Source organism: Brassica napus, chromosome A3 (genome assembly GCF_020379485.1).
Source record: "Brassica napus cultivar Da-Ae chromosome A3, Da-Ae, whole genome shotgun sequence".
In the NCBI taxonomy this organism is placed as follows: domain Eukaryota; kingdom Viridiplantae; phylum Streptophyta; class Magnoliopsida; order Brassicales; family Brassicaceae; genus Brassica; species Brassica napus.
The window spans coordinates 31251005-31278069 of record NC_063436.1 but is presented as its reverse complement, the minus strand read 5'-3'; the positions used below and the strand labels follow the sequence as shown (position 1 = coordinate 31278069).

At 31.9% G+C, this 27065-nt stretch overlaps 4 protein-coding genes across 4 annotated transcripts; 1 reads left to right on the top strand and 3 right to left on the bottom strand.

Moving 5' to 3' along the window:
- Positions 1–3137: 3137 nt before the first annotated feature.
- Positions 3138–6252, bottom strand: LOC106451610 (probable serine protease EDA2). The gene is made up of 11 exons (XM_013893563.3): positions 5973–6252; positions 5754–5879; positions 5519–5674; positions 4777–4962; positions 4559–4675; positions 4401–4454; positions 4253–4324; positions 3958–4163; positions 3708–3877; positions 3550–3633; positions 3138–3460 (listed from the first exon to the last, which is right to left on the bottom strand). Exons 1-11 carry the CDS (start codon positions 6153–6155, stop codon positions 3345–3347), a joined length of 1470 nt encoding a protein of 489 aa, XP_013749017.1. The 5' UTR covers positions 6156–6252; the 3' UTR covers positions 3138–3344.
- A 3286-nt stretch (positions 6253–9538) lies between these two features.
- Positions 9539–17834, top strand: LOC106377933 (NAC domain-containing protein 76-like). The gene is made up of 4 exons (XM_013818148.3): positions 9539–10148; positions 11271–11444; positions 11537–11808; positions 12533–17834. The coding sequence occupies exons 2-4, from the start codon at positions 11276–11278 to the stop codon at positions 13202–13204; spliced, it is 1113 nt and encodes a 370-aa protein (XP_013673602.1). The 5' UTR covers positions 9539–10148; positions 11271–11275; the 3' UTR covers positions 13205–17834.
- Positions 17835–18447: 613 nt separating this feature from the next.
- LOC111215659 (60S ribosomal protein L8-3-like) lies at positions 18448–19923 on the bottom strand. The gene is made up of 2 exons (XM_022719538.2): positions 19424–19923; positions 18448–18926 (listed from the first exon to the last, which is right to left on the bottom strand). Exons 1-2 carry the CDS (start codon positions 19861–19863, stop codon positions 18590–18592), a joined length of 777 nt encoding a protein of 258 aa, XP_022575259.1. The 5' UTR covers positions 19864–19923; the 3' UTR covers positions 18448–18589.
- Positions 19924–25571: 5648 nt separating this feature from the next.
- LOC106377925 (auxin-responsive protein SAUR50-like) lies at positions 25572–27065 on the bottom strand. Its single transcript, XM_048767016.1, has one exon. The coding sequence runs from the start codon at positions 26402–26404 to the stop codon at positions 26105–26107; it is 300 nt and encodes a 99-aa protein (XP_048622973.1). The 5' UTR covers positions 26405–27065; the 3' UTR covers positions 25572–26104.

Here is a 27065-nt window from a genome sequence, read left to right as displayed (position 1 = left end):
TTTATGGAATCAGTAATATTTTATTTATTGAGATTGCTAATCATAATGTGTTTATAACTAAAGCTTTAATTTGTTTTTATTATATGTAAAAACTGAAACTTTATCTGAAATTTTAGTAATTTAAAACATAGGGATAGTATTTATAACACATTAAGCTGCTTCTAAAACTTATAACCAATAAATTAGTGTAGGTTGGAAAAGAAAGGTTCAATACTTTTTATCTTTTTTTTTGTTTAACTTTGAGAGTATTTTAGGTCCACAGATGGAGTATTTAAATAGGCTGTAAAATAAGTTTATATTTGCGTGGCCACAAAGTGAAGTATAGTGGGATGTTTTCGTATCCGAGTTGCTTAACAATTTCAAAGTCCGCGTAACACTAGACCACCGTTTCCTTTTGTCCATTTTTTTGTAATATTTTTTGACCTTTTTTAAAGCATACCTTTTGTAATATTTTTTTTTTTGATAACCATAGTATAATCTCAAAGGTTTTCTAGACCCAAAGACTAATCACTACAAAATCTGCAGGATCTGCATTTTCTTACCACTTAAGGCGTTCCAGGTGGCCAAGGGGAATCGAATCCAAGGCGGTACTCACAGCTGTGAGCCTTTTACCAGCAGATCAAAACCACTTGATTAAAAGGAAACAAGAAAGACATTGAATTTTTCAGCACGAAGACGTTTCATACAAATAAATTACAAAACAGAAGCTCTCGTGTTTCGCCGGCGTCTAAAAATGTTGAAAAAACAAAGCCAACGACTACAAATAAACAAAACACAACCTTAACTAATGTCTTACGTATACCGACTTTTTATTTTATTTTGTAAAGCTACTCAAACATATAAAGTTTAGTAAAATGTGACACGTATCTTCTAATGTGGTTTAGTCGTTTAGAGAGTGTCTCGAAAACAGAGTAATAAGTGTCCATTTCAAGTCTATAGGATTTGCTGAGTTCTCCATGGATATGAAGAGTGACCTTCCGCCATATTGGTTACATTACATCCACCTGTAATACCTTTTGCAATGGAGAGGTGAAACCATACGATTTATGATTGAAACTTTACAATTATCGAAAACGATCTCATACCTTTCTCTCTCTCTCTCTTTTTTTTCTTTTTCTGATAACACCATTACTAAGTATTCACTCTATCAACTACTTCGATGGATAATAATGAAAGAGATGGCTTACATTTTCGATAGCAGTGATGCAAATCAGTTGGACTAATCCATGGGAGAATAAACTGTGGAAACATAACGTTTAAGGATTAGAAAAATACTTGCAAGTTAGGTTTACCATTAAAAATTGAATACTATAATGAAAGTGTTATGCAATGAATGTACCTAGCTCGAAATGCAACCAATCGTTTGTTAAATAAATATAAAAAGAACAAAAATCATCTAAGATTCGATTCAATGGATGTGACATATGTTTTGGCAGTAATACCATATATCTCCAATGGTACATTATAATTTTCTCTATATTTCACTCTAAAATAGAGTAACTCTATTATAGAGTTGGATTTGCTACAATGGTTTATTCTATAATAGAGTTACTCTATAATAGAGTGAAATATAGAGTATTCTTGTTTTTTCACTCTACATTTAGAGTTAAAAAATAAGATTACTCTATATTTCACTCTATTATAGAGTGAACCATTGGAGCAAATTCAACTATATAATAGAGTTACTCTATTTTAGTGTAAATTATAGAGAAAAAAAATAGAGTTCCCTTGGAGATGCTCTAAGAGCATCTCCAACCCTTCCCTATATTTGCCTCTAAATGCTATAATAGAGTAAAATTAGCTCCAACCCACCCCTATTTCTTCTCCTAAAATAGAGATTGCTATTTTTTCCTCTATATTTAGAGGAAAAAATAGCATTCCTCTATAATAGAGGCAAACTTTTTTATTTACAAAGTAGTCCTCAAACTTTTTATGATTGTAACTAAAATACTTGTGTATGAAGAAATACAATTCTTACAATATAAAATCACACCTTTTTGTTTACATAATAATTAAAATAAAAATATTATTATTTATTTAAAACTCAATTATAATTAAAATAAAATAAAAAAGTTATTATTTTATTTAAAAGTCAAAGACTTTTTATTTAAATATTAATCAATACAACATATTAAAACAACTTAATACTCCAAAGAAAAAATATTTTGCAGCACAACAAGAAGCATGTAGAAAAAATGTAGAACATGCATTCGGAGTTTTACAATCACGTTTTGCGATTGTGAAAGGCATGTACGTTTTTTGAAAAAAAAAGTACTACATAATATAATGACTACATGTATAATTTTACATAATATGATTATTGAGGATGAGCGTGATCTCGATGCACCGATTAGAATTGGAAGAGAAGCTCCACCTCCGGAAGTCCAAATACCATATAATGAAGATAACCGATTCCAAGAGTTTCAAAGTCGATTCAGAAAAATCAAAGATAAAAAAACTTATTTTTCACTTCGGAATGCATTAATTGATCATTTATGAGAAACATTTAGTAATAATGATTGTTAGATAATGGTACTTTGTTTTATTTTTTTTGTCTAATGTATTTTTTAATAAAATGTTTAATTTAAATAATATTGCAATTTTATGAAAAAAATTCAGAAAATATAATGAATGGGTTAATTTTCAACATTTACAAGTTAGAGGTGTAAAATGTAAAATAAAAAAAGAATCTTCCAAGAATATTCCTTTTTAGAGGAAAAAATAGAGGAATACATTGGAGAGAAACTCACCTCTATTATAGAGTTCTTCTATTATAGAGGAAAAAATAGAAAAATACATTGGAGATGGTCTAAGGTAACTACTCATTTCCTTGCAGCAGTCATGAACTCTATTATTTACCACAAGCCCTTTTTTTGTAGCACTTCAGCTAGAAGTCTTCCAGCTTTATCCCCAAACTATAGGAATAAGATTGTACTACAGTAACAGGCACGGATTTACTTAGAATGTACAAAACTCAGAAGTAAAAAATAAATAAATAAATCAGAACTAAAAAAATAAAGACTCCGTTGCCGGGACTCGAAGAGCCGAGTATCCTGACCAGCTAGACTACAACGGATTGGTGCTCTAACACATATTACAACGTATCTAACAGTTACAAAATAGCCAAGACACCAATCTAGAACAACAAAACACACATTCAATATACTTGAGTCGTTACTCTACCCTTGAACCTATCTTCCGTGCATGAATCTACAGCAGAAGTCTCATATAAAAAAGGTTCAAAACGTACATAGGAGGAGGTTAAAGTTACATAGATTACAAGTTTGGAACATCCATATGATGTTTTATTTGAACAGAAACGTGAGCGTGTGAGGTGTGTGACTCTACATGGAGCTCCTAAGCACTCCGCGGCACTCAGAGAGCCACAAGTCGATGTGTTCTATTATATGTTGCCTCACTTTGTTCACCGCATCTGGCGAACTGCAATTCTTGGAATCACCTGAACATAAAAAAACAAAAAAGTTGTTTCAGTACTTATCTTTACAGTTCAGGCATCCCACAAAATGAGAGGATGGTTATTATATACACCTTCAATGATCATTGGAGACTGAGGGCATCCACGAAGGTCACTTCCATGACCACAGTTGTGACAATTGACAATGTAAGAAGGCACTGTGTCATCAAACATTAACTTTGTTAAATTTTTGTTACAGAGAATATTTGTCTGAAAGTAAATGGAGGCTTACAGTCAGGAGATGAGGTCTGTTTGGACGCATGACGCCATGGATCTTGTGACCCATTAGTGAATACGATTTTAGTAGCTGCAATTCTATCACCCCCATAGTACAGGTTCGTTGCATCCACTTCAGGGTAAACACCTTTCCCAAACAGGCTATTACATAGGTCCAAATGATACCTATACAACACACCTGTAAGCATGATGGTAAAATGAAACAAAGCATGAGAGGGTAAGTAACGAAGCATGTTTTTACTTACTCTGTGTTGATTTGGTGAGAGCGGATGCTATCGTTCCCAGGAGCCACCTGAAAATAGGCCACTTCAGTGCAAGTCTGGAACCACCAAAGCCTATCTGCACTCTCTGGGGTGATCCTAGTGTCTAGCAGATGTTTCCTGCTATATGTTTTAGAGCTTAACCCAAACACTTCTACACAGTACTCCCTAACATACTTAGCATATGCTTCCTGCACTTACACACACACAAGCAATCTATTAGCAAACAAAGACTGTAGTTTTCACAATGAGTTCTTCTTCCAGTGTTGATATATGTTACCACTAAATCACTGCCGTTCTTTTTAGCTTCAACGAGAGGGACACATAGTTTATCTGGATTTCCATATTGGACCTGCCAAAAATCTTTGAAGATGAGTGTCTAAAACTAGAAAGAAAAATGAGATTCATCTAAGTATCTATATTCTTACTGCAACAACTTGTGCATCCGCTATCAAGTACAAGAAGTCAGCATCAACGTCAAGCTGCAGAGATCAGAAACTTCATTAGATTCTAGAGAGGCTTCTTATTTCCATAATGATTTTGGATTGAGAGAAGAGAAACAGAAACAGAAACAAGAAAGCTAAACCTCGGTGGCATTGAAGAGAGCTTTCATAGCCTTGTTGTTTACTTTAAGTCCTAGTTCCACGAGTTTGTTGATCTCCTGTAATACAGGTTTGCATTCCGGTCCAACTGACTCACCTATCTGCTCCAACAACACACAACAACAAATCTTGATTCCATCAGAAACCAAACACTATACGAAAAGACACAACAACAAGTCAAATGAGGGAAGAAAGGTTTGACCTGTTGATCATATTCAAAGTATTCGTAGACAGCACGAACAACTGCGGAGCTAGCGAGGCTTCCACATGTCAAATGAGGGAATTTAAGACGGAACCAAGCACTCAAAGCTCCAGAGTAAGACGCCCCGAAGAAGAACCAAGGATTATCAACTTTGCCACTTCTATTTAGCTTAACATTCAAAGAGTCCTGCATCCACACAAACAAATTTCATATACTACATGCCCACTGATCTAGGTCTGAGCGTTTTTACCCCAAACGGAAGTTCCCGAACCGAAGTCCTGACCTTAACCAAAACAGAAAAAAACCGAAACAAAAATCCAAACCGGACTTAAGAGCTATGTGCTTTCGGGTTCGAGTAACAGAAATCCGAACTAGGATCCAAAAATATCCGAAATTTAGTTAGATATGTTAATCTTTTTATATAAGTTAAAGGTAATTTTAACTAGTTTAAATTAGATTTTTGAAAATTTTATATATTTTGAGTATTTTTGGTAAATTTTGATTATTTTTTTAAATATTTTTTGAGGATGTCAGACATTAGTTATAACCCGATCTGAACCAAACCCGGAAAGAACCGAACCGAACCAAACCCAATCCAAGTTAGTAAGAACCCGAATGGGATTATGAGCATAGTACCAAAAATCCAAAATTCCTAACGGAATCCGAACTCCTAACGCCCAAGCCTACACTGAACTATAGACGCAGCTTCTAGAACATTACAAAAACAGCAAAGAAGACTTGCCTGGTAATATTCACGGAAAGCAGCTAAATCGGAAAGGGCCTGTTTAGAAGAAAGATACTTGAGATTCTCAGTGGCTAAAGAGTTGAAAGGAGAGCTCTTTCCGTAGTAACGATGCTCAAGTGAAACAACGCCTGCTTCAAACTTCTTCGCCAACACCTAAACGAACAATGTTTATCACAAAAAAAAATCAGAAACTAATCTTCTTCAATCAAATCAAAATGAGTAGCATTCATACACTTAAGTAGTCATTTGGGATCCCATTGCAAGGACCTTCTCCACAGATCATCAGAAAGATAGGTCCATCTGGAACTCGTAAATGGTCTAGATACTCATAGTATCTCTGTCCGAATTTGCGATGGTCCTGAGGACACAAAAAAAAAAAAAAACCCAGACAGAATCAAAAAAATGTTTCCACCTTTAACCAAATCGAAGAATCAAGATGATTGATTTTTACATAGGGAGAGAAGTGGTCGAGGGTTTGATTGAACCAGAGCTCATCTCTCGTCAAGTACTTGCCGCTTGCGGACAAACCATGAGATATCCTACGAGGGTCCTGTAGTAATCCATGGGACAAGCTCGTATACGACAAAAGCACTGTGAACGTCATGAGTAAAGCATACCCGATCGCCGTCGTCATATTGTCGCCGTGAAAATTCGATCGCCGTTAAGTTCAGAGCAAACGGACAACAACGGAAACAAAAAGTACAGCTCGGTAATGATTAAACAGACTCGAAACTGATAAGTTTTGGTCAGAAAGTCAAATATTCTCAAATCTGATCGTCTATGATTCTTAATGGGCCCCAATACTGGGCCGAACTTCAGGGCCTCATTCAAAAATCCAGCACTCCATCACATTTTATAATGACAGATATAACCCATCAATTACGTTATTGGAAAGTGTAACAAGAGAAAAGGGAAAAGTAAACCATTAACAAATTGTCTAAATACTAATGTTGTTTTCTGATGGTAACCTATAATTTTACTTTTAACCCACACATCATTTGAAGTCAATATACATTTGATTATATCATTCACTTTTTATAATTAGCTTAATCATCCTAATATCGAAACCCGGTTCATATGAGGAACTGCGATGAACACCAAAGTGTTTGCTGTTTGTCAAATCCATCAATGACATTTTAGCTTTTACTATATTCTCGTATATTATAATTACTCACATTCAGACTATTACATTAATTCTTATCATATATAATGATCAATCATCGTCTCTTCTTATTCACGACTTCAAGATTTAGTCTATTATTGGATATTTCGAAATCGTACAAGCATATCATTCAACTAGTAACGTCAGCCATAGTTGATCATCAGTGATATGCTTGCATCAGACTATTAACAAAATCGATAAAATGACAAAAAAGAAACACGCTAGTCTTATCGGCAATTTTTGTTGTTGTTGGTATTAAAACTATGTGTTTCTAAATAATATAAAATTAGCCGAACCCTAATACATTTGTTCTATCATCCTTTTCTGAAGGTGAAGCGTACATGTTCGGATATTTTTCATCTATCGCATATTTATAATGGAAGATAATATATATCTATAAAGTGTGATAAATGATCATATATATGAATATATTAAGGAAGTTAACCCATTAAAGTAATTTTTTCTAATTTTTTTGGAAAATATGAAATTTATCAAATGTGTTAGTATAGATTTAATTTGTAAAAATTAAATTTATAAATGTTGCAATGAAGCTTGTGAATTACACTTCTAGGATAAGTATAATGAGAGTACTATACATAGATATTTATATTATGTGTGCCCGTTTGTGTATGACGCATTATGTTAGTGGGGGGAGACAAAAAGGAATGAGTGAGTCTCAAGATTGTTGTGTGATTAGAAAGAGCTATTTACAAGTTCAAAATGTTTAGTGAACCTATATAGATAAGTATACAATTGTTTTAGTTTTCCTGGATAGGTTAAAAGAAGTTTTGTTAAAAATTGGTTTATGTTTTATTTGCCTTTGTTAATTAGTTCTAGTGAATCTGATCATCATGTCGATCTTAAACTAACAACTAAGATATATAAACTATTTTCTCAAAACTGGCAGTAGATATATTTATCATTATCACATATAGCTAAGTGCATGTGACGGCGATTTAGAATATCGACTTGTTTATTTAAGCTTATAAAATGTAGTTAGTTATCTTGTTTCCAGTGATAGTTATCCAAAGGCAAAATTTGCCAATATACAAATAAATATTCAAACAACATATTCCCGTTCTAAATCCATATTCCAGCCCATACAATATCATAGTTAAGTCTTAAATGGCAAGGAGTTCATTCACCGGCCAAAAGCTCAGAGAAAGGTCGATGGGACCCACATAGGGATGATTAGTTCCGCCGCTTGATTAGTGACGGTCGGCCGACCCACCACCGTCCTACGTGGACATCTCTTCTTCCCTCATACTCTTTTACCTCTCATCTATTGACACTTACAAAGTACCTTGTAGTTATTTTTTCAGTAGCCGTCGACACAAGAAGACAAAAGAAAAGTATCACCTTAAACCTAAAGCCACTTATTGATTCTTGGGAACTTATCAAATCATAATTACCACTACCTTCTGTAACTTTAAATCATAATCAGTTCATCTATAACCCAAAATAAGTAGATATATACTAATATACTGGAGAATAATTTTGGATTTATGTGATATTTAATTTTCATTTTCAAGAATGTATGAAAAGACTTAATTAACTTAGAAAATTAATATTTTCGTCATCTCTTTACTTATGAACTCTTATTTACTGATCATTTATCAACTTGTTAACATCAGTAAAGCAAGATGTATATATTTTTAAAATATACATTTTTGTTGGTTAATATGATGGAGAAAGAATCAAGAGTCAACGTCAAAAAAACGGCAATAAGTGCACATTTCAAGCTCAACAAGTTATGCCTAAACACGTTTAATGAAATTGTATATGATGACATAGGTCCAAAGCATTTCATTTAGGACCAGATTGTTTCACTTTGTTACTTGTTATATGTTTTTTCAAACTTAATTTGTTATATGTTTCTGTATGTTGTTTTGGTGGCATGTCGTTTGCAAGCTCTCCACTAATTCATGTTTAGTCTTGTTCATGTCTATATATGGATATGGGTGACATTCTACCAAAAACATAAAAGTTACACCATAAGCTACACTAAATATATCTTGTTCAACAAGATAAGTAGATTGGTCAGTAATGGTCAATCAAAAAACTTTAATTAACCGTTTCAAATCAGAACATATGCATACTGTATATAACAAATTTGATATTTTATTGATTTTTCCAGGGATATAATTATATGTACACAAGTATTTTTATGTTAGAATGACGCTCTTGGAATATATCAAATCATTTTTGGTACCAAAATAAGATTTTAACTTTATTTTTGTTTTGTCCAATATGTATATATTGGTACTAGCTTTATTTATCTTCTACGTAAAGACAATAGCTCAACAGCCAACCAATAGCCGCCGCGTGATGGCTTCTGTTCGATTTCACTCCCTTCTCGTTGGTTCTTGTCGATAAATCATTGGAGATTTGAAGACCGTCACTAGAGAAGTCTTTAAAAACGATTCTACCCTTTACAAAAGCTCACAAGCATGTGAAGCGGGAGGTTTGTTTAATCTCTCCCACGTGGCAAAGTGACATTCTCTGTTGTGCCAGCGTGGCAAGTTCCAGAATGTCAGAAATGTTTGCAACATTTAAACTCATGATCTCATTGGTAATATTTGTATATTAGTTTTATAGAAATTAGACAATTTACATAGCAGTCGCAACTCGATTTGAAAAGAAAAAGAGTCCATATAGTCAATTGTGCCCTATGCTAAAAGAATGTCAGAATTTGGTGAATTTTTATAGCTAGGTGCAATGTATATTAACCTCTAAAGATGCATTTTCTAGTTTTTTTTTTTGCTTTCTCATGACATTAATTTAGATATATCATATATATATATAATGATTAAAAACTACATAGAGAAAATTAAATTTTAGTTTCGACCAATAAAATGTTGAACACGGCACCATCATTTGATTGAAGTGGATAATTTACTAATCGTATGTCTATGTGTAGTCCCCAAGAATATGCAAAAATCTTGCAAACGTAGTGTTTTTTAGCTTTCTTGAAAATTTATATGTAACTCTATATTTAGTACTGCATCAATCAAAAACATCAGAAGTAATAGTTTTGATATCTCTAGGTCCGTTTTATTAAGTCATGTATCTATAGAATTAAAGAAATGTGTTAAAAATAATAATATAAAGAATGTAAAAAGAAGCGGGCGAGGAGGCCAGGAGGGTGACATACGCAAATGGGGACATGGAGAATGCCACGCGCAATTGAGAGGTCCACACTCTCTATACCTTTTATATTTCACCAAATCATCAATCTCTCACTACCACTCTCTCTCTCTCTCACTTCATATTCCCCGAAGTATAACCAAACCAGTAAATATCATCTCTCTATCGATGATCATCATCTACACATCAATATCTGTCTAATCTCCTTCTTCTTCCTCGACATCCCTCGTTTTCCTTGCTTAGAAACGAGTAGATAACATTTGACACACATATATTTATATATCTGTGTGTATAAATATTCCACAAATCAAAGAAAAGGTAAAGCTGATTTACAAGGGAATTCAAAATCCATACAGTCAATTTCCGTCGTCTCAACTTACGCATATGTGTGTGTTTATGATGTTTTGTTCACTAAAACATTGATCTCATTGCACGCCTTTTCTATATATCCTTTAGTCCTTTAACTTGACGTGTTGCCTAATATGCATGTTTAATCTGTCGATCTTATTTACTGAAAAATATTTTATATCTCCATAGTAAAACTTCAGGTATTTTTATTTATCAGCTCTAAGTAACTCTTGCTAATTATGTTTCTATACGCAACACCCGTATTATTTTCTCTTTTTTTTTATGGAAACCCTTTTGATAATTTGTAACTGACGCTGATATGTATTTGTATATGCATATATATCTGTGTGTGTTGTAGTTGTATAGTTGCGTACTTAAAGCTTTCCGAATTGAAGATAAAACAGACAGACTTTGAAACCTTTCCACAGTTTTTTGCTCAGAGGATTTTTTGTTATAAATTTGGAAAAAGCTGCTTTTGTTTGTATTCCACAAGGCTGAAAATAATATGTATAATATATGTAGTTGGATAGGTTGGTTTGTTTAAATTTAACATTCGATCATCAGTTTATTAGCGCACACATGAAATAATGTTCAAAAAGAGAGAAAAAATCAGTTTTTCGATACACATATGATCATTTTGCCACTATTTATTCACAAATCACGTTGAAACAGGAAAACATAATTAGTACAAGACTCTGCGTTTGTCCGTTCTCTTTCAACCTCACATAAGCTCTCATGCATGTCATCTTTATCATATATTCTCAACTTTTAAACCTTTTTTTATCGACTCTCAACTTTTAAACCGAACTTTCATGTTTCTGCGCCACCTTCTGATCACCTTTTAAGATACATCAAAATATTAATCTTGTACCTTTTCTTAGTACATGTAAATTTTTATCTATGGAAAATGGTAATGAAGTTGAAACTAACCATTGAGTTATATGGTTATCTTTCAAACTTTCATTCTTGTTTTTTTCTAATTCTCTCTGAACATATATGAACCCCAACACTTTGTGATATAACAGAAGCATGCATACACAACATTAATATAGTGATGATCATTTTATTTTGGTGTTGAACCATGTTGTGCAGAAATAATGGAATCAGTGGATCAGTCATGTAGTGTTCCTCCGGGATTCAGGTTCCATCCAACAGATGAAGAGCTCGTTGGTTACTATTTGAGGAAGAAAGTGGCATCACAAAAGATCGATCTTGATGTCATTAGAGATATTGATCTCTATAGAATCGAACCATGGGATTTACAAGGTTCCACATTTTAGATATAATTCAGGGTTTATTTTCTTAATATGACAATGTGAATGCCTAGATCTGATAAACATTTGTTTTATATATGATAGAAAGATGCCGAATCGGATACGAGGAACGAAATGAATGGTATTTCTTCAGCCACAAAGATAAGAAATATCCAACAGGAACACGGACAAACAGAGCAACCATGGCTGGTTTTTGGAAGGCCACAGGTCGAGACAAGGCTGTCTATGAGAAGTCAAAATTGATGGGTATGAGGAAAACACTTGTATTCTACAAAGGAAGAGCCCCTAATGGCCAAAAAACTGATTGGATCATGCATGAATACCGGCTAGAGTCAGATGAGAATGCGCCTCCTCAGGTATTCTATATTTTTCTGGATGATATTTTCGAAATAGATAGGATTATTGTGTTATGCGTACGACATATTCAATATAGCGTTTCCAGTTTATTAGGGGAAATTATATGGAACTTTTTTTTCGTGGGGCTTGTAGACCATTTTTGGGGTCTCATTAAGCTCTTTTATGAGACACATTTAAACCTTTAGGTAAAAGTCAAGCATCTTTAATTAAGACATGCAAAATGTTACACCTTTTATCACAAAACAAAAAGTAAAAAGACTGTACTAAAACTTCAGTTCCATATATGTCGACCAAAGATCATTCCTATATATCACTGTTTATGTGAATAATATTTATTTATAAGTGCTTAAAGTCTTGAACGTCTTAAAAGTTTAGAAGCATGTTTATGCTTATGAGTCTCTCTTGTGATTCTTAACACTATAATACTAGTACTGGAGTTATATTGTTGAAGTTCAATATTTTTTTAATAATAAAAACATATGTGTCTCTATAGTTCATCCAATAATATTAATATATCTTGCAAATGAGTATGTAACCTATATATGCTAATGGTAGCTTTCTTCCTTGTGTTCTCAAACTTTAAACGCGTGCTTTTATTGTGTCTCACTACACATATAAGCATGATTATTATTCTTTTTGTTTGGTATTGTACTATTGGTTAGGCTTATTTACACCAATATGATAATTAAACCATTCCTTATGATGATTGTGTACGTATTGTAGGAAGAAGGGTGGGTCGTTTGTAGAGCTTTCAAGAAAAAACCAACGACCGGGCAAGCCAGGAACACGGAAACTTGGAGATCAGGTTACTTTTACGACCAATTACCGAGCGGAGTTGGCTCGAGTATGGAGCCTCTCAATTACGTATCTAAGCAGAAACAAAACATTTTTGCACAAGATTTTATGTTCAAGCAAGAACTAGGAGGGTCAGATATCGGTTTAAACTTCATTGACTGTGATCAATTCATTCAACTTCCGCAGCTAGAAAGCCCTTCATTTCCTCTTATGAAGAGGCCAGTGAGCTCAACGTCGATAACATCACTGGAGAAGAATCATAATAAATACAAAAGACCACTAACAGAAGATGATGAGAATTTCGACGAGCTAATAAGTAGCAAAAGTAAAGATAAGAAGAAGAAAGTATCAGTGATGACAACGGATTGGAGAGCACTCGATAAATTTGTTGCTTCTCAACTTATGAGCCAAGAAGATGGAGTTCCAGATTTCGGAGTTCATCAAGAAGACGACACCAACAAAACTGGTCAATGCAATAACGAAGAAAGCAATAACAGTGGTATAGAGATGCCTTCATCGTCGTTATTGAGGAATAGAGAAGAAGAGAACAGGTTCATCAGTGGGTTCTTGTGTACGAGTTTGGACTATGACTTAATATAGGGATTTGCATAATTGCATGTTTGATAAAAGATAATGATATAGTATGGTGCGTAACGTTTTCTATATAGGTAGAATAAATTGATATAAAATAACATATATAAATATTTTTAAAAAATTTCTTTTTCTTATTATATCGATATTATATATACTTGTCGTGAAAATAACTGGGCTATGAAAGGAGTAATCACAATGACTTTGTGTGTTAATGTTGCTATAACCAGGTTTTTAGGGTTCTGATCTACTTTGAACCAAAAAAAAAAAGGGTTCTGATCTACATGTGTATGATTTGACTATCAAACTAAAAGAACACCGCAGGGATTTTTTTTTAGTGTAGTTTCTCAATGGGCTTGTTTAAGTTATTGTATTCTAATTTTTGGTATAATAAAAATTATAGGAGTATTCATTAATTAATTAATTAAGATAGACTATTTACAAGTATACAAAGAGAATCTCATATATAATAGTATGTAAGTTTAACTAATTACATAGATACATGTAGAAAATAACACGTTTACAGATCAATATCTGTACTAACATTAAATTTCATAGAATTGGTTATTTCTTGAGAGAGCTAGTTAGATAGATAAAATAATTAATTAATGATAGGAGTAAAGAAATAAAAACAAAGTGTTGGCCCAAAGTGGGCTCATGAGTTTGTCGAGCGTGCGGTGTACAAGATGGGTAGTCCGTTGGGCATGCTTTGTCGTCGTTTCAAGAGCCCTTACCCGTTTCTTGCTTTTTCCACAATTTCAATGTAAATTTCATTTTAGGTTTTCCTCAACTTTTATACTGTTGAATTTTTGTCAAATTACAGACACATGAGTCTCATTCTATTTCTCTCATTTCTTTAAAGATGAAAAAAATTATGAAGAAAAAATTCATCTTCCAATTTCAATGAGGAGTAAATTAAACATAAATTCTTATATTTCTATTTTATTATTTCTTCAACTGAATTTTTGTTCATTATTTTATTCATTTTTGTTTAATTAAACGGCGCTAAGCGAAGCTTTGGTTCTTATCAAATTAAATAATCCTTATCTTAAATCATTTTTGTTTTTTGTATAATGCCAAAGAATAACTGTATACATTATCTAGCTTAGATTATACGTGGAAACATTTTGATTGAATAGTTGGCTTAATACTCAAGAGTTTATTTACCGTCTCATTTAAACTATGCAAGTTTTACAATTAGAAGCAGTTTCCATTCACAAGCTAGATAAAAGTAAGTCGAAGGAACCATCAAATTGGATCGATCTCGGTATCTCTGGTCTACGATAATTTCATAAAGTCCAATTTGCTTAAAAGTTAAAACTGATATTTCTTGGATGGAGTTTAACCTAGATATGATACATATAGACAAATGCAACTAATAGTATCTTGGAAGAATCTTCAACACATCTAGTTACTCTAAACAAAACTGGATAATTTCTTGTAAATAAATATATATATAGTTATAGATTATCGTAAAAAGTGATGCCAAAATCTTAGCAATGGATTATAACCAAAAAAACAATGGAGATTTACTTGATGGTAGCTTTTGAAATGGAGGGATGTGATTGAAAGAAAGACAAAGCTTCTGATTTGTCCATTTCATACTTAGAGTGGGCCAGCTAAATCACTCTCATGTCTTCTATGCAATCCTTTCTTACTTTGCATTTTGCATTTTGCATTCTTATGTCTTCTTTTTCCTAAAGATGTGTCCATTATTTTGTATAATTTTATAGGTGGCGACAAAGACGGCTTACATTTAGACGGCCAGTATGAATATGATTAGGAACAATTGCACACTTTTACTCAAACTAATGATTAATTTTCTTTTTTTGTTACTTCTCAAAGAGTATATATAATTCACTGAATTCTTCGTTTCCCTGAAATTTATGGTGTTGCTTTTCACACCTTTAATAAGTTCTTCATATATACAAGCCACAGTTCGAACTTCGAATTGAACAATATTGACACTACCCACAAGGATCTTTTTTTTTTGAAACACTACTACTCAAAAGTATCTATAACATATTTTTGTGATGAAACTATAATTTGTTTCTTAATATATATAGTACGCAATAATTTACATATATTTTGGATGGTTTTTTGATGATTAAGAACATATTTTTTGCAGACATTACCAAAATCTCATATAACTTGTTGCTTTTTGCAGTTTAGTTCAAGCAAGAACTTCGATATAGACATGTTAACACGTGTGTGGTATGGTTTGAATATACCTAAACATGCGACTACATTCAGGGGCGGACCCACACCTATAGGAGGTGTGGCACGTGCCACAGTCTAATTTATAAAAATTCTTGTAGAAAAGGGGACACAGATGAAAATTACCATCTCTTTTGATTAAATGATTGAACAGTGCCCCATATAACTCGTGACGAGCCGTAGGCTTGTTTTTAATTTCCAGATTTTTTTAACACATTTATTATATTATATTTACCCGTTCATAAAGATTTGTTATTTCTCCTTTGTTTCTTTTTTTTGTTCTCCTTTGTTTCTTTGTTACTAGTAGAAAATAAAATCTTCTACTCCTTTTCTTTAAGATTAGATTTTTACCCTTTTCTAAAATAAAAGTCAATTTATTTAAGTTTTACATTAACAATTTTTTTTATCAAACTTAAATTAAAGTAAATATTTTTTCAAAACTTAAATTAAAATAACAACTACAATAAATATGCTTTTTACAGTAAAATTGTACATAATATATAATTTTGTAATATTACTTAAAGATATTCAATATTATACAAATGTTTATCATTTTTATTTAAATCGTTTTAAAATAAATACAAAATTTTAAAGATTAATGTAATTAAAAATACATTAGAATATTTATAATTGATATTTATTTATATATATAGTGCCTCATGTTAAATTATTTTCTAGGTCCGCCCCTGACTACATTAGACCCACGGACCACTTCTAGTCTACTCTCTCTCTTTTGGGCAAAATAATATGAAAAGTATCTCAGAATCTTGACCAATGGGAACTTGACGCAAACAATAGGAATCGTTGGTTTGTACACGTTGTCGTCTTTCAATCAAATTTTCAGAACACATTAAAACAATAAAAGTAAAATGACAAAGGTTTGTGTGTGTATGGTCAAACGAGAGTAAACTAAATTACCAATGATACCAATTGTAATGATGCAGTTTTTTTTAAGTTGGAAGATTTGATAAAAAATCTAAAGTATAGATTAAATTTAAATGTGATATAGCCCAAACTTTTTGAGTAAGATTGTCAAACTCTTTCTCACCTTTTTCTATAATTTTCTTCTTTAAAATTGTGAAATTTCCTAATAAAAATGTTCTAAGAGCAAAATATCGAATCATGTTTTTTATTCCCTCCGTTTGTTTTTTAAGTCGTTTAACAAGATTTCACATGGATTAAGGCAGTTAACATAATGTCTATTTTGTTTTTCTTTGTCCTTAAAATAACGTGTGCACTTATTTTAGATTACTATTCCCAATCTTTTATTAATTAGTCAAATGTTACTAATTCTAATTTATTCTAGTCTCAGCCATTTAACACCATCATGATTTCACAGAAGTATTTTAATGTTCAGTTATTCCTTTAGTCAACTATATGGTTGTGACTGAGAAATTATAGCATAGAGGAAATAAAATGGTTGAAAGTGGAGTAACATAAAATAAGCGGAAAGAGGAAAAAAAATTAAAAAATAATGAGAAAGAGAGGGAAAAGGAAAAAAAATGTTGTTACTCTCATTATATCTAAAGTAACATCTAGTGTATGTTTCTCTCTTCTGAAACAGTAATAAGAGTAAATGGGAGGAAATTAAATTCCACCTGATTGGCAACTTTTAAGAGTAAACTGGAGTAATTAGTTTTTCACCTTTGTGTGTTACGCTATACAATCACACACTATATATTGATTTGAGAACATACGGGTAAATAAGATTTATAAATTTTATAATAAATTATGGAGTCAAATACTAATCATCTTCATCTTTGGTCTCTGCTTTTTTTTTTTTTTTTGCCTTCTAATATTATTTATTAACCAAAGTTTTTACAAAATACATAGAAAGCCCACCACACAGGGAATAAGACAAAAGTAACTAAGCCCACAAAATAAACCAAAGCAAACAAAAGCCCACCAAGGATCCAAGAACAACCCACATCAGAGGAAACAAGACGGAAACACGTCTTCCCCACGTGTTCAATCGATTGAGAGCAAAAAACACGTGTTACGCAAAGACTCCACCGCCTTCACCAAATTGGAAATCATCGCCGGACAAAACACGGCAACCACCGGAACCTGCCGGGAACAGTTTCACAACCACAAACTCCACCAGATTGAAGCCAAACCACCTTCATCACCTGATTCCTTTTCACCTGAGAGCATCCATCGAACCAATTCGAGAGCTCATCCAGATTCTTCAAACCACACCTAAAAACCAAAGCTTTCCACCAAACGGAAAACCTGAGAAAATCAATTATAGTCGGATTCTAGCTACCCATATCCGCCGTTATCACCTAAGGAGGTGTAAGTAACGCAGAGGTATGCCGACCGTCCGTCGCCGGAGACAAAAACCAGACGACCACCACATGAAGGATGCGACGCTGGAGGCAGAACCGGTCAGATTACACCGAACCGGAGAGGAACGTTGGAACAGAAGATCTTTGGTCTCTGCTTTCTCTTTGGTCTTTTCATTCTTCATATTTTAATGAATGAGTTTCGCCGAATGACAAGTGGATTATATAGTGGACGATGCTGAAATTTTATATTTACTGAATTTACATTATTAAATTTTCAGTTGACTAAAAATGGCATGTTTTGTAAAACGTAGATTGCTCTGAAACTTAAAATGATTGACTGGAAAAATAATTTTAAATTCAAAGGGTAGATAAAACAAAATCCCTAAAACCACTAAAAAAACAAAACGGAGTAAGTACTATTTACTACGGGGAAAAAGGTAAACAGTTAAACTGTTGACCGGATCATGTTTTACCAAAAAAAAAAAGTCGCTGCATATAACTAAAACCGTGCAAAGGCTACATCATAAATTACAGAAAGCCAATCTGTATACAAGTAAACAAAGAGCCCAACAACAAACACAACTTGAACCAAGGAAGTAGAAAAGATTAAAAAGCTCCTTTCAAACTACATCTCCTTAGACAAAAAGAGAAAGTGACGAGTTCCAAAGCATGGAGAATTAGTTTTCTTGAATGAGAGAGAATTCAAACAGAAGACACTTAACTTTCAAATGCACAATAGTGCAAAAGTTAAACTCTGAAAACATAGATTCTAATTGATAGAGAAAGGTCTCAAATAACATTATAGCAAGTCTTAAGGTTTCAAAACAAGGTCTCAGCAAAAACCCAAAAACAAAAGTGAACAATTTCATCATCTTGAAGCTTTCTCTCCTTATTCTTGCTTGGAAGCAAGAGCAGCAGCTTGACCTCTGAGACGACCAGTTCTCCTTGCAGCAATAAGACCAACCTTCTGCCCAGGGGGTGCATCACGACGAACAGTACTGGCGTGACCAATATGCTGATGGTTACCTCCTCCGTGAGGATGCTCCACAGGGTTCATAGCCACACCACGAACCTTAGGCCAGCAGTTTCTCTTCACACGGTACTTGTGGTACGCGTTACCCGCCTTGAGCATTGGCTTCTCTGTCCTTCCACCTCCAGCAACTTGACCAATCATGGCCCTGCATCCACTTGGGACAATCTTCTTCGATCCAGATGGCAACTTAACCCTGCCAAAACCAATGTGAAAGTCGTAACTGTAAGAACCAAGCTCAAGAAACAACGACATAACGTTTCTACAACCATTTCTAATCAAATCAAAGGCAATCATATAACAATTCATTACGATCAAAAAGACATAACCTTTCAATACTACAAACCAAAAAGACACAACTAAGCAAGTTTAATCTTGTAATGAAGAACCCAACCAAATGATGATCAGCCATTTCTATAACCATTTCTAATCCAATGAAACGCATTACAACCAAAAAAGACATAACCTTTCAATCATACAAACCAAAATGACACAATCTTTCAATCACACTAACCAAAAAAAAGACACAACTAAGTAAGATTAATCTTGTAATGAAAAGAACACAACCAAATGATGATCAGCCATTTCTATAACCATTTCTAATCCAATCAAACGCATTATAACCACAAAGACACAACCTTTCAATCATACAAACCAAAAAGACACAAACTTTTCAATAGTCCAGAACCAAACCTGGTCGTGTCGTTGTCAGGGTTGTGAGAAATAACGATAGCGTAATCCCCAGAAGCTCTAGCGAGCACCCCACGATCACCGACATGGTGCTCAACATTGCAGACAACAGCTCCCTCAGGGATAGATCTGAGAGGGAGTACATTTCCGACAACGAGAGTGGCCTTCTTACCGCAGTACAAGAACTGTCCAGTGTACATACCTTCGGCGGCGACGAAGAGCTCCTTCTGCTTCTTGTAACGGAAAGGATGACGGAAGGCGACGCGGGCCAACGGAGCACCACGTCCCGGATCGTGGATGATCTCCGTGACGACACCCTTGAGGTAACCATTTCTCTCGCCGAAGTCGAGGCTCCTGAACTTGGCGGGGCCCTTGCGGTGGTGAGTGTGGGACTTGAAGACGGAACCTGCTCCCTTACGTTGGGCTCTGATGACACGACCCATTGTGGATTGTGTGAAGTTGTTTCGTCTTCTTTGAGTTTACGGCGAGAGCAAGGTACTAGGGTTAGAGCTTATATGTAGATGGTGTACTTCACTCTTCAAACCCTAGTGGGCTAAGATTGATTCTACTCTACATGGGCCTACTATAAGCCTAGTCAAAGCCCATACTAAATATTGGGGGAAATGAGCCTATAAACTATTCTCCTACTTCATTTTATCTTATCTTCCTTCATACTTGTATTTGTTTATATATGCGTATGTATGTGAGAAGAGAACAGTTTTAGTGAAGATCAATCTTTGGGGTCTTATTACTTGCTCTACACAAAAACAAGACCTGTTAAAAAGTAGAAACTCAAACTGAATTTACTGAAAACTGAAGAGTTTTTTTGGTTGTATGATGTACTTGAGAGTTGAAAGTTGATTAGGACAGACTTGGAATTTTAGTAAAATTAAGACATTCTGCCGATTAATTGAAACTATAAAATGTAATTATTAATGTTAACAACCTCATGAATAGTGTAAATATGGACATCAAATGGGTTAAGATTTAGCAGTTTTTCGTTAGCTCCATTTTTAATTGTATGGTTTAAATTTGGAACGTGAGAATCAATGAGATTTCTCTACCAGATAAATAAAACAAGTTTTTCAGAAGAGCATTGGTTTATATTTTCTATGTATGATATTTTAGACAACAAAAATAGTTACGTGAGGTCCATGCAACATAAAAACAATAATTAAAGCATCCAAATGGTCTTCTTAAAAATCTTAAGCAACAAGTTTGAAAAAAAGGTAAGAAGCCCTTTTTCAAAATAAAAAAAAAGTTTGAAAAAGGTTCATAACATTAGTACCCAAAAAAAAAGGTTTGAAAAGAGACAGAAAACGGAACAGCCAGATATAATGTTCATCAATGTCAAGCATACAGTGTATAATCTCAAAAACTTGAGAGTATTTCAAAATTCTTTTTTTTTAAACATAGTATTTCAAAATTCTTTTTGCCGACAAATGCTTTTTTCTTCCTATTAATTATTTCAAAATTCTTTGTGTTGAAAAATAGACATTTTTCTGTTTTTGACTTCTTCTGAGTATGATATTAAATTTTATTCTATTTGTTTGGTAGTCTAATTTAAAACTGTAATAATATATGATAACTATGTGTGCGACCAAATCTCTTCTTTTTGTGCACATTGGACCAAATCTCAAAATTCATATTATATATATATATATATATACACTATATATGTAGAAACAAAGAATATAGAAGAGGAAGAAAAAAGTTGCAACGTCGTCTCATTTATTTTTTTTGTAAAAAATGTAAAAAAATGCAAAAAAAAAAGATCGAATCCGGGTTAGTATGACATAAATATAGGACAGTTACTACTAAACTATTGAAACTTTCCAGGACACATATACAAGAATCACTAAGTATGTAATCACAAACTTTTATGTACAGTTACAATAATATGAATTCAACTTTCAAAACTTTGATACTTTGTTTTGTAAAAAAAATAAGTAAGTGACTAAACTAATATATTCTTTGAAAGTGTGAGAATATTGACAAATATGAAAAATCATAGATTTTTATTTTCGTGACAAATTTAAAGATTTTGTAAAATTAAGTTTAACATATATATTTTCGTGACAAATATGAAAAAATATAGATTTTTGTACAATTTTGACAAAACAACTCAAAACAAAGTTCTCTAATATCTTAATAAAATATTATTTAAGGGTTCAATAATTAAATATATCAATTCAATAAATTTTGTAATTTATAGACAAAACAATAACACAACAAATTTTGAAACATTTGTTTAACCTATCGATTTCTTTTCATGAGAATCCACTAAACAAGATAAAAAACAATTAGATTTACAAATATTTAACTACCATTTTATTCAATTTTGATTTATTTCAAATTGTAATAATGTATCTTTTTGAAGTTACAAAAAAATAATGTTTTTTCTTTATTACACTAGCATTATATATAGATTCTATATACACAAATAAATATAATATAACAACATAAGCTTACTTTCTCTGATTCATATGAAAACTTTTTAAGTTATCCGTTAAAGTAAATTAATTAAATCAATCAAATTGTTAGAATACAGCAAATTAATATATAATTTTATTTTAAATTAAATTATTTAAAAAGTGTATTTTCATTAAAAACAAAACAATAAATAAGTAAAACTGATTTGATGGCAATTTTTATGACATATATATATATATATATATATATATATATATATATATATATATATATATATCAATTCTGTGAAAGAAATAGAAGCTTAATATGGAAAAAAAATCGTAAATACAAAAATCTCTAAAAATTAGCAAAAAAAATTAATAAAAATTAAACTATGATATCACTTGAAAGCTTCTTAGACAATATTAATAAAATATTTAAGCCATAATTGGACAAATTTGATTTTTTTGCCAGCCAAAAGTTTATTATTAATTAGCATCAATTATTTCAAGATGTTTTTTTTGACATCGTTATTTCAAGATGTTTAAGAAAGGATGGACAAAAAAAATAGGATGGACATAAATGATATATGAACTATGAATATTACTTTATAAATCTGACTTAGATAACACATCTGTACATCGATTTCTAGTCCTTTTTGATGCTTAAATTCAATTTCTTCAGAGTAGTTATTCCACAAAGAGATCGTATGAGAGATTGTTTTGATATTCAGATTTGTTTCTTGACTGTTAAGAAGATTGATAACTGTAAAAATGTCTCCTTCAAATATGATATGTCTATAACCGAGTCACCAACATGAGACAAGTTTGTTTAAAAAGTAAATAATTTTATTTTTTTATATTATATAATAAATATATATTATTTACTGATAATAAAAATATAGTTATTCATCTATCACAAATATCTATGCAAATATGTGTATCAAGTATAACAATCAAACAACATAATGATTTCCACAAAGAAAATTTAAAAAATATATTTATGTTATGTAGTCTTATTTTATATTCTTTAAATAATGTAATACAATATTATACATTATTTTTTTAGAATTGAGAAATATATATATCAGTTAGACAAATTAAGGGATAATTAAAAAAATTTGATTTTTGTTTGCCAGCCAAAAGTTTATTATTAATTAGCTTCGGTTATTTCAAGATGTTTAAGAAAAGATGGACAAAAAATAGGATGGACATTGATATATGAACTATGAATAGTACTTTGTAAAGCTCACTTAGATAACACATCTGCACGTCCATTTCCAGTCATTTTTGATGTATGAATTAAATTTCTTCAGAGCAGTTATTCCACAAAGAGATCGTATGAGATATTGTTTTGATATTCATATTTGTTTTTTGACTGTTAAGAAGATTGATAACTGTAAAAATGTCTTCTTCGAATATGATATGTCTACAACCGAGTCTCCAACATGAGAAAAGTTTGTTTAAAAAGTAAATAATTTTATTTTTCTTATATTATATAATAAATATATATTATTTACTGATAATAAAAATATAGTTATTCATCTATCACAAATATCTATGCAAATATGTGAATCAAGTACAACAATCAAACAACATAATGATTTCCACAAAGATAATTTTAAAAATATATTTATGTTATGTAGTCTTATTTTATATTATTTAAATAATGTAATACAATATTATATATTATTTTCGTGAATTGAGAAATACATATAATATGTTATCCGCGCGTAGCGAAAAATCTAGTGTATATTAATGATTCATTAGTGTTACTACACATATACTAATCATTGCATATGAAAATATCATTCCAATAGAGGATTATGATCTATCCATATACTAATTAAAGTAATCATCATCAAGTGAACAATAGTAGTCTAGTGGATATTTTGTGAGATATTGTATATATCATTTAGCAAACAAAAATATGTTATGAAAAATATACGGTCTCTCTTAAGTATTGATTCTATTGTACAGTAAAACCTCTATAAATTAATATTTCATAAATTAATAAAAAAATTCAGTTCCGAGTTGGAACAGTTCAAAAATATGAAAATAGTAAGATAATAGTTTTTTAGAAATTCTTATGTAAATATATATTTCCATTAAAATCATAAATTAATAATTTTATATAATAAAGTTTACATAAGTACAAATAAAACATTTTATTATTTGTTTTATATTTACAATTAATGCAGTTCATCTCGTTTTTTTTTAACACTTCAATATATTTTGATAATATTTAGTAAAATTATATCTAAAATTAATTTAAATTCGATAAAACATATTTCGTATACACTAAACAGTATAACAAAAACAATATAAAAATGAAGTTCTAAAATTTGATTAATATATATACGACAAAATTAACTATTTTAAATAGAGAAATTTAAAATATGAAACTTTTTGTAAATTAATATATTTTAAATTAATAAAATTTCATAGTTCCAGCATTAGTAATAACTCACATATACATATACGTCGACAGACGATCTTGACAGAATTTACCTAATACCTACGATACAAAAAGTCTATACTCTATACACCTTGATATATTAACCCGAATGATAAACGCATAGTTTAAATATGTATTAATCTCAATTCAACTGCCGTAATAATGCTTATACGTGCTGACAAATCTTGAAGGCGGCTTGCAGTTTACGAAGTTGTGAGTTTTATGATTGGAACTAAAAAGAAAACGAGACAAAGGGAACATATGATTAATCATGAAAACAATTTAAAAGCAATGATCGCACCCAACTCAAACAGCAACTACTATATATAACTCGGATTGCAATGATCGAACCCTATTCACTCAAAATTATCATATTGACTATTTCTATGTGTGTATAAATTCTGCAACGAACAAAAAAAGAGACAGATGAAGAAGACACGAACATAACCAAACAAAACCAAAACCAAAACCAAATCAAAGCTGTATATAGACCGAACCGAATACTTCAATTTTATAGCTCAGCTCATACATTGAAACTAAAAAACAAATCATTAGAAGATCTCCGTTTCCCTTTTGGAGGAAACTCATGCATGGATTAGAGCAAAAAGTTTGTTGATCTTTCGATTTGTGATCATGGCCTACTTACAATCTTATGGCTTCTTAGATATTGAGTTGTGGAGCATTACGTTTGGGAACCACAAATGGTATAAATCGTTGATGTTTAGAAAATAATGGTTGATAGACCATGGAAAAAGTTGTCTGAGTCATCAGCAGGAAAGGGTGAAAATCAAGGTGCCTTTACTTCTGTTTGTGAATTTTTTTTTTTTTTGATATTCGTGGGATCCGGCGACTGAGGTTAACCGACTAGTTCCACGAAACCCACAGTAGCCATGTATTCTTACCATTTAAAACAGTCCGGGTGGCCAGCTAGGATCGAACAGGGTTTCGCCCTTTATTGTGGATTTTGCATTTAACGTTTCACATATAACTTGCAGAAACAATGAAAAACAACTGGTTTTACTAGTTTTTCTCTTATGTTTGCATACAAAAAAACTTGCAGTCAAAACGTTCATGACTATCTTTCTAATCAGTCTTTCTTTTGTAACCTAAAGTTCAAATTTTGTAGGACAAATAAAAAATTAATATACAGTGAAACCTCTATAAATTAATAATGTTGGGACTACACCAAAACTATAATTTTTTATTAATTTATCGATATACTAATTGTAGCAAAAACTCAATTTAAAACTATAAAATTATATTATTTTATAGAAATTTTTAGTATATATTAATTTATAGAGTATTAATTTAAAGAGGTTATATTGTACTAATTTATTGATTTAAACTTGATACAAATAAACTAGCTATTCCTCTCAAAAACGAACGGTCAACAATACACGCTGACTTAAGGAAAAACTCATTCACCCAGACTCATGTTCAAAATATTCAAAATAAATAGACAAGAACCCGATATCACATATAGAAGAAAAAAAAAAGAAATAAGAATCCTAAGAGAGTATTTGATTTAAAAACGGATATATATATACATCACTATAGCCACAAATCTTGAGTCGATGCTTCAAGCGATCCCCGCAGGCCGCCATATGCTTCCGTCTTCTTAGCAAAGAAAAGAACTAAATCATATTATTTATATACTGTTTCTCGATTTTCTTAATAATAAGTTCAATGTTTCGATCTTCCGAGTCTAGATCAGGTGGCAATGTGATCAAACGTCCCTTAAGAACTTTAAAAGAGATTATAATCTTGAGAGATTCCCAATTGAGCTAAATTAGTCTCTCTCTAGATCGAGTTCTATCAAAACATGGAGATGAGTGATTGAAAGACAACTTCATCACAAGGGATAGTAAGTCCCATGTCGTGCTCGAACCCAAACTCTTCCTCAGCTAGTTGGAGGAGTGACTGAAACTCAGGATGAGCTAGCCATGAGATTGGCACCACGTAACGACTCCGGTATTGACCAACGTAGACCGGGAAGTGACCTTTTGGCACGTCGTTACCTTGGTTCTTCTTTCCAAGACTTGAGCATCTCTTTAATATTTTCTTTAGAGATGCTGCTTGACACGCTGACACTTTGTTCGACTTCTTTGTCACCATGATTTGAGCTCACTGAAACCTAATTTGGCTATAGAGAGAGAGAGAGAGAGAGAGAGAGAGAGAGAGAGAGAGAGAGAGAGAGAGAGAGAGAGAGAGAGAGAGAGTTTGGTATGTTTGAAGAAAGGGTGTGGATGTGAAGGTGGTAGAGAGAATAGAGGGGTATATAAGGGCGCAATGAGAGAGAAATTGGAAGAGTTTATTAGCAGCAACTTTATCGTGTATAAACCGTATGAGTTTCTTAAAAAAAAAAATATTTAAGTTTTATAACTACACTATGATTTTTTTTTTTAAAATAACCAAATCATTTAGTAAATGCATTTGAGGTTCTCACCAGGTTTTTAACGGTTCTGAAATGAAACTATGTTCTCTTCTGTTTCATCCTTTCATATTATTTTATTTGTTTAAATCATGAGATAGTCTCTTGATAGATGAGATGTTCTAACTTAAGAAGAAAAGTATCTCTTTTAAAATAGTTTTTCTAGGTTTGTTGACAAAAAAAATATTTTTTAATTAGGTTTACCTTTGACTTTTTAGTAGATTTTTTTCTTTTTTTGCAAAAACTTTTTAGTAGATTTGTGACTATGTTATATGAATTATATGTACATATAATTCATGCAGAAAACTCTACCTTGATGATCAATAATATTAATGCAAATCACAA

What these genes read in the sequence shown, in the direction of transcription:
- LOC106451610 (XM_013893563.3), bottom strand. Translation starts at nt 6,155, where the DNA reads ATGACGACGGCGATCGGGTATGCTTTACTCATGACGTTCACAGTGCTT. An exon ending in CTTTCCGTGAATATTACCAG is followed by an intron (nt 4,963 to 5,518) that starts GCAAGTCTTCTT and finishes GTGTGGATGCAG; the next exon opens with GACTCTTTGAATGTTAAGCT. An exon ending in ACTTTGAATATGATCAACAG is followed by an intron (nt 4,676 to 4,776) that starts GTCAAACCTTTC and finishes TTGTTGGAGCAG; the next exon opens with ATAGGTGAGTCAGTTGGACC.
- LOC106377933 (XM_013818148.3), top strand. Translation starts at nt 11,276, where the DNA reads ATGGAATCAGTGGATCAGTCATGTAGTGTTCCTCCGGGATTCAGGTTC. An exon ending in CGAACCATGGGATTTACAAG is followed by an intron (nt 11,445 to 11,536) that starts GTTCCACATTTT and finishes TATATATGATAG; the next exon opens with AAAGATGCCGAATCGGATAC. An exon ending in ATGAGAATGCGCCTCCTCAG is followed by an intron (nt 11,809 to 12,532) that starts GTATTCTATATT and finishes TACGTATTGTAG; the next exon opens with GAAGAAGGGTGGGTCGTTTG.
- LOC111215659 (XM_022719538.2), bottom strand. Translation starts at nt 19,863, where the DNA reads ATGGGTCGTGTCATCAGAGCCCAACGTAAGGGAGCAGGTTCCGTCTTC. An exon ending in CCTGACAACGACACGACCAG is followed by an intron (nt 18,927 to 19,423) that starts GTTTGGTTCTGG and finishes TGGTTTTGGCAG; the next exon opens with GGTTAAGTTGCCATCTGGAT.
- LOC106377925 (XM_048767016.1), bottom strand. Translation starts at nt 26,404, where the DNA reads ATGGTGACAAAGAAGTCGAACAAAGTGTCAGCGTGTCAAGCAGCATCT.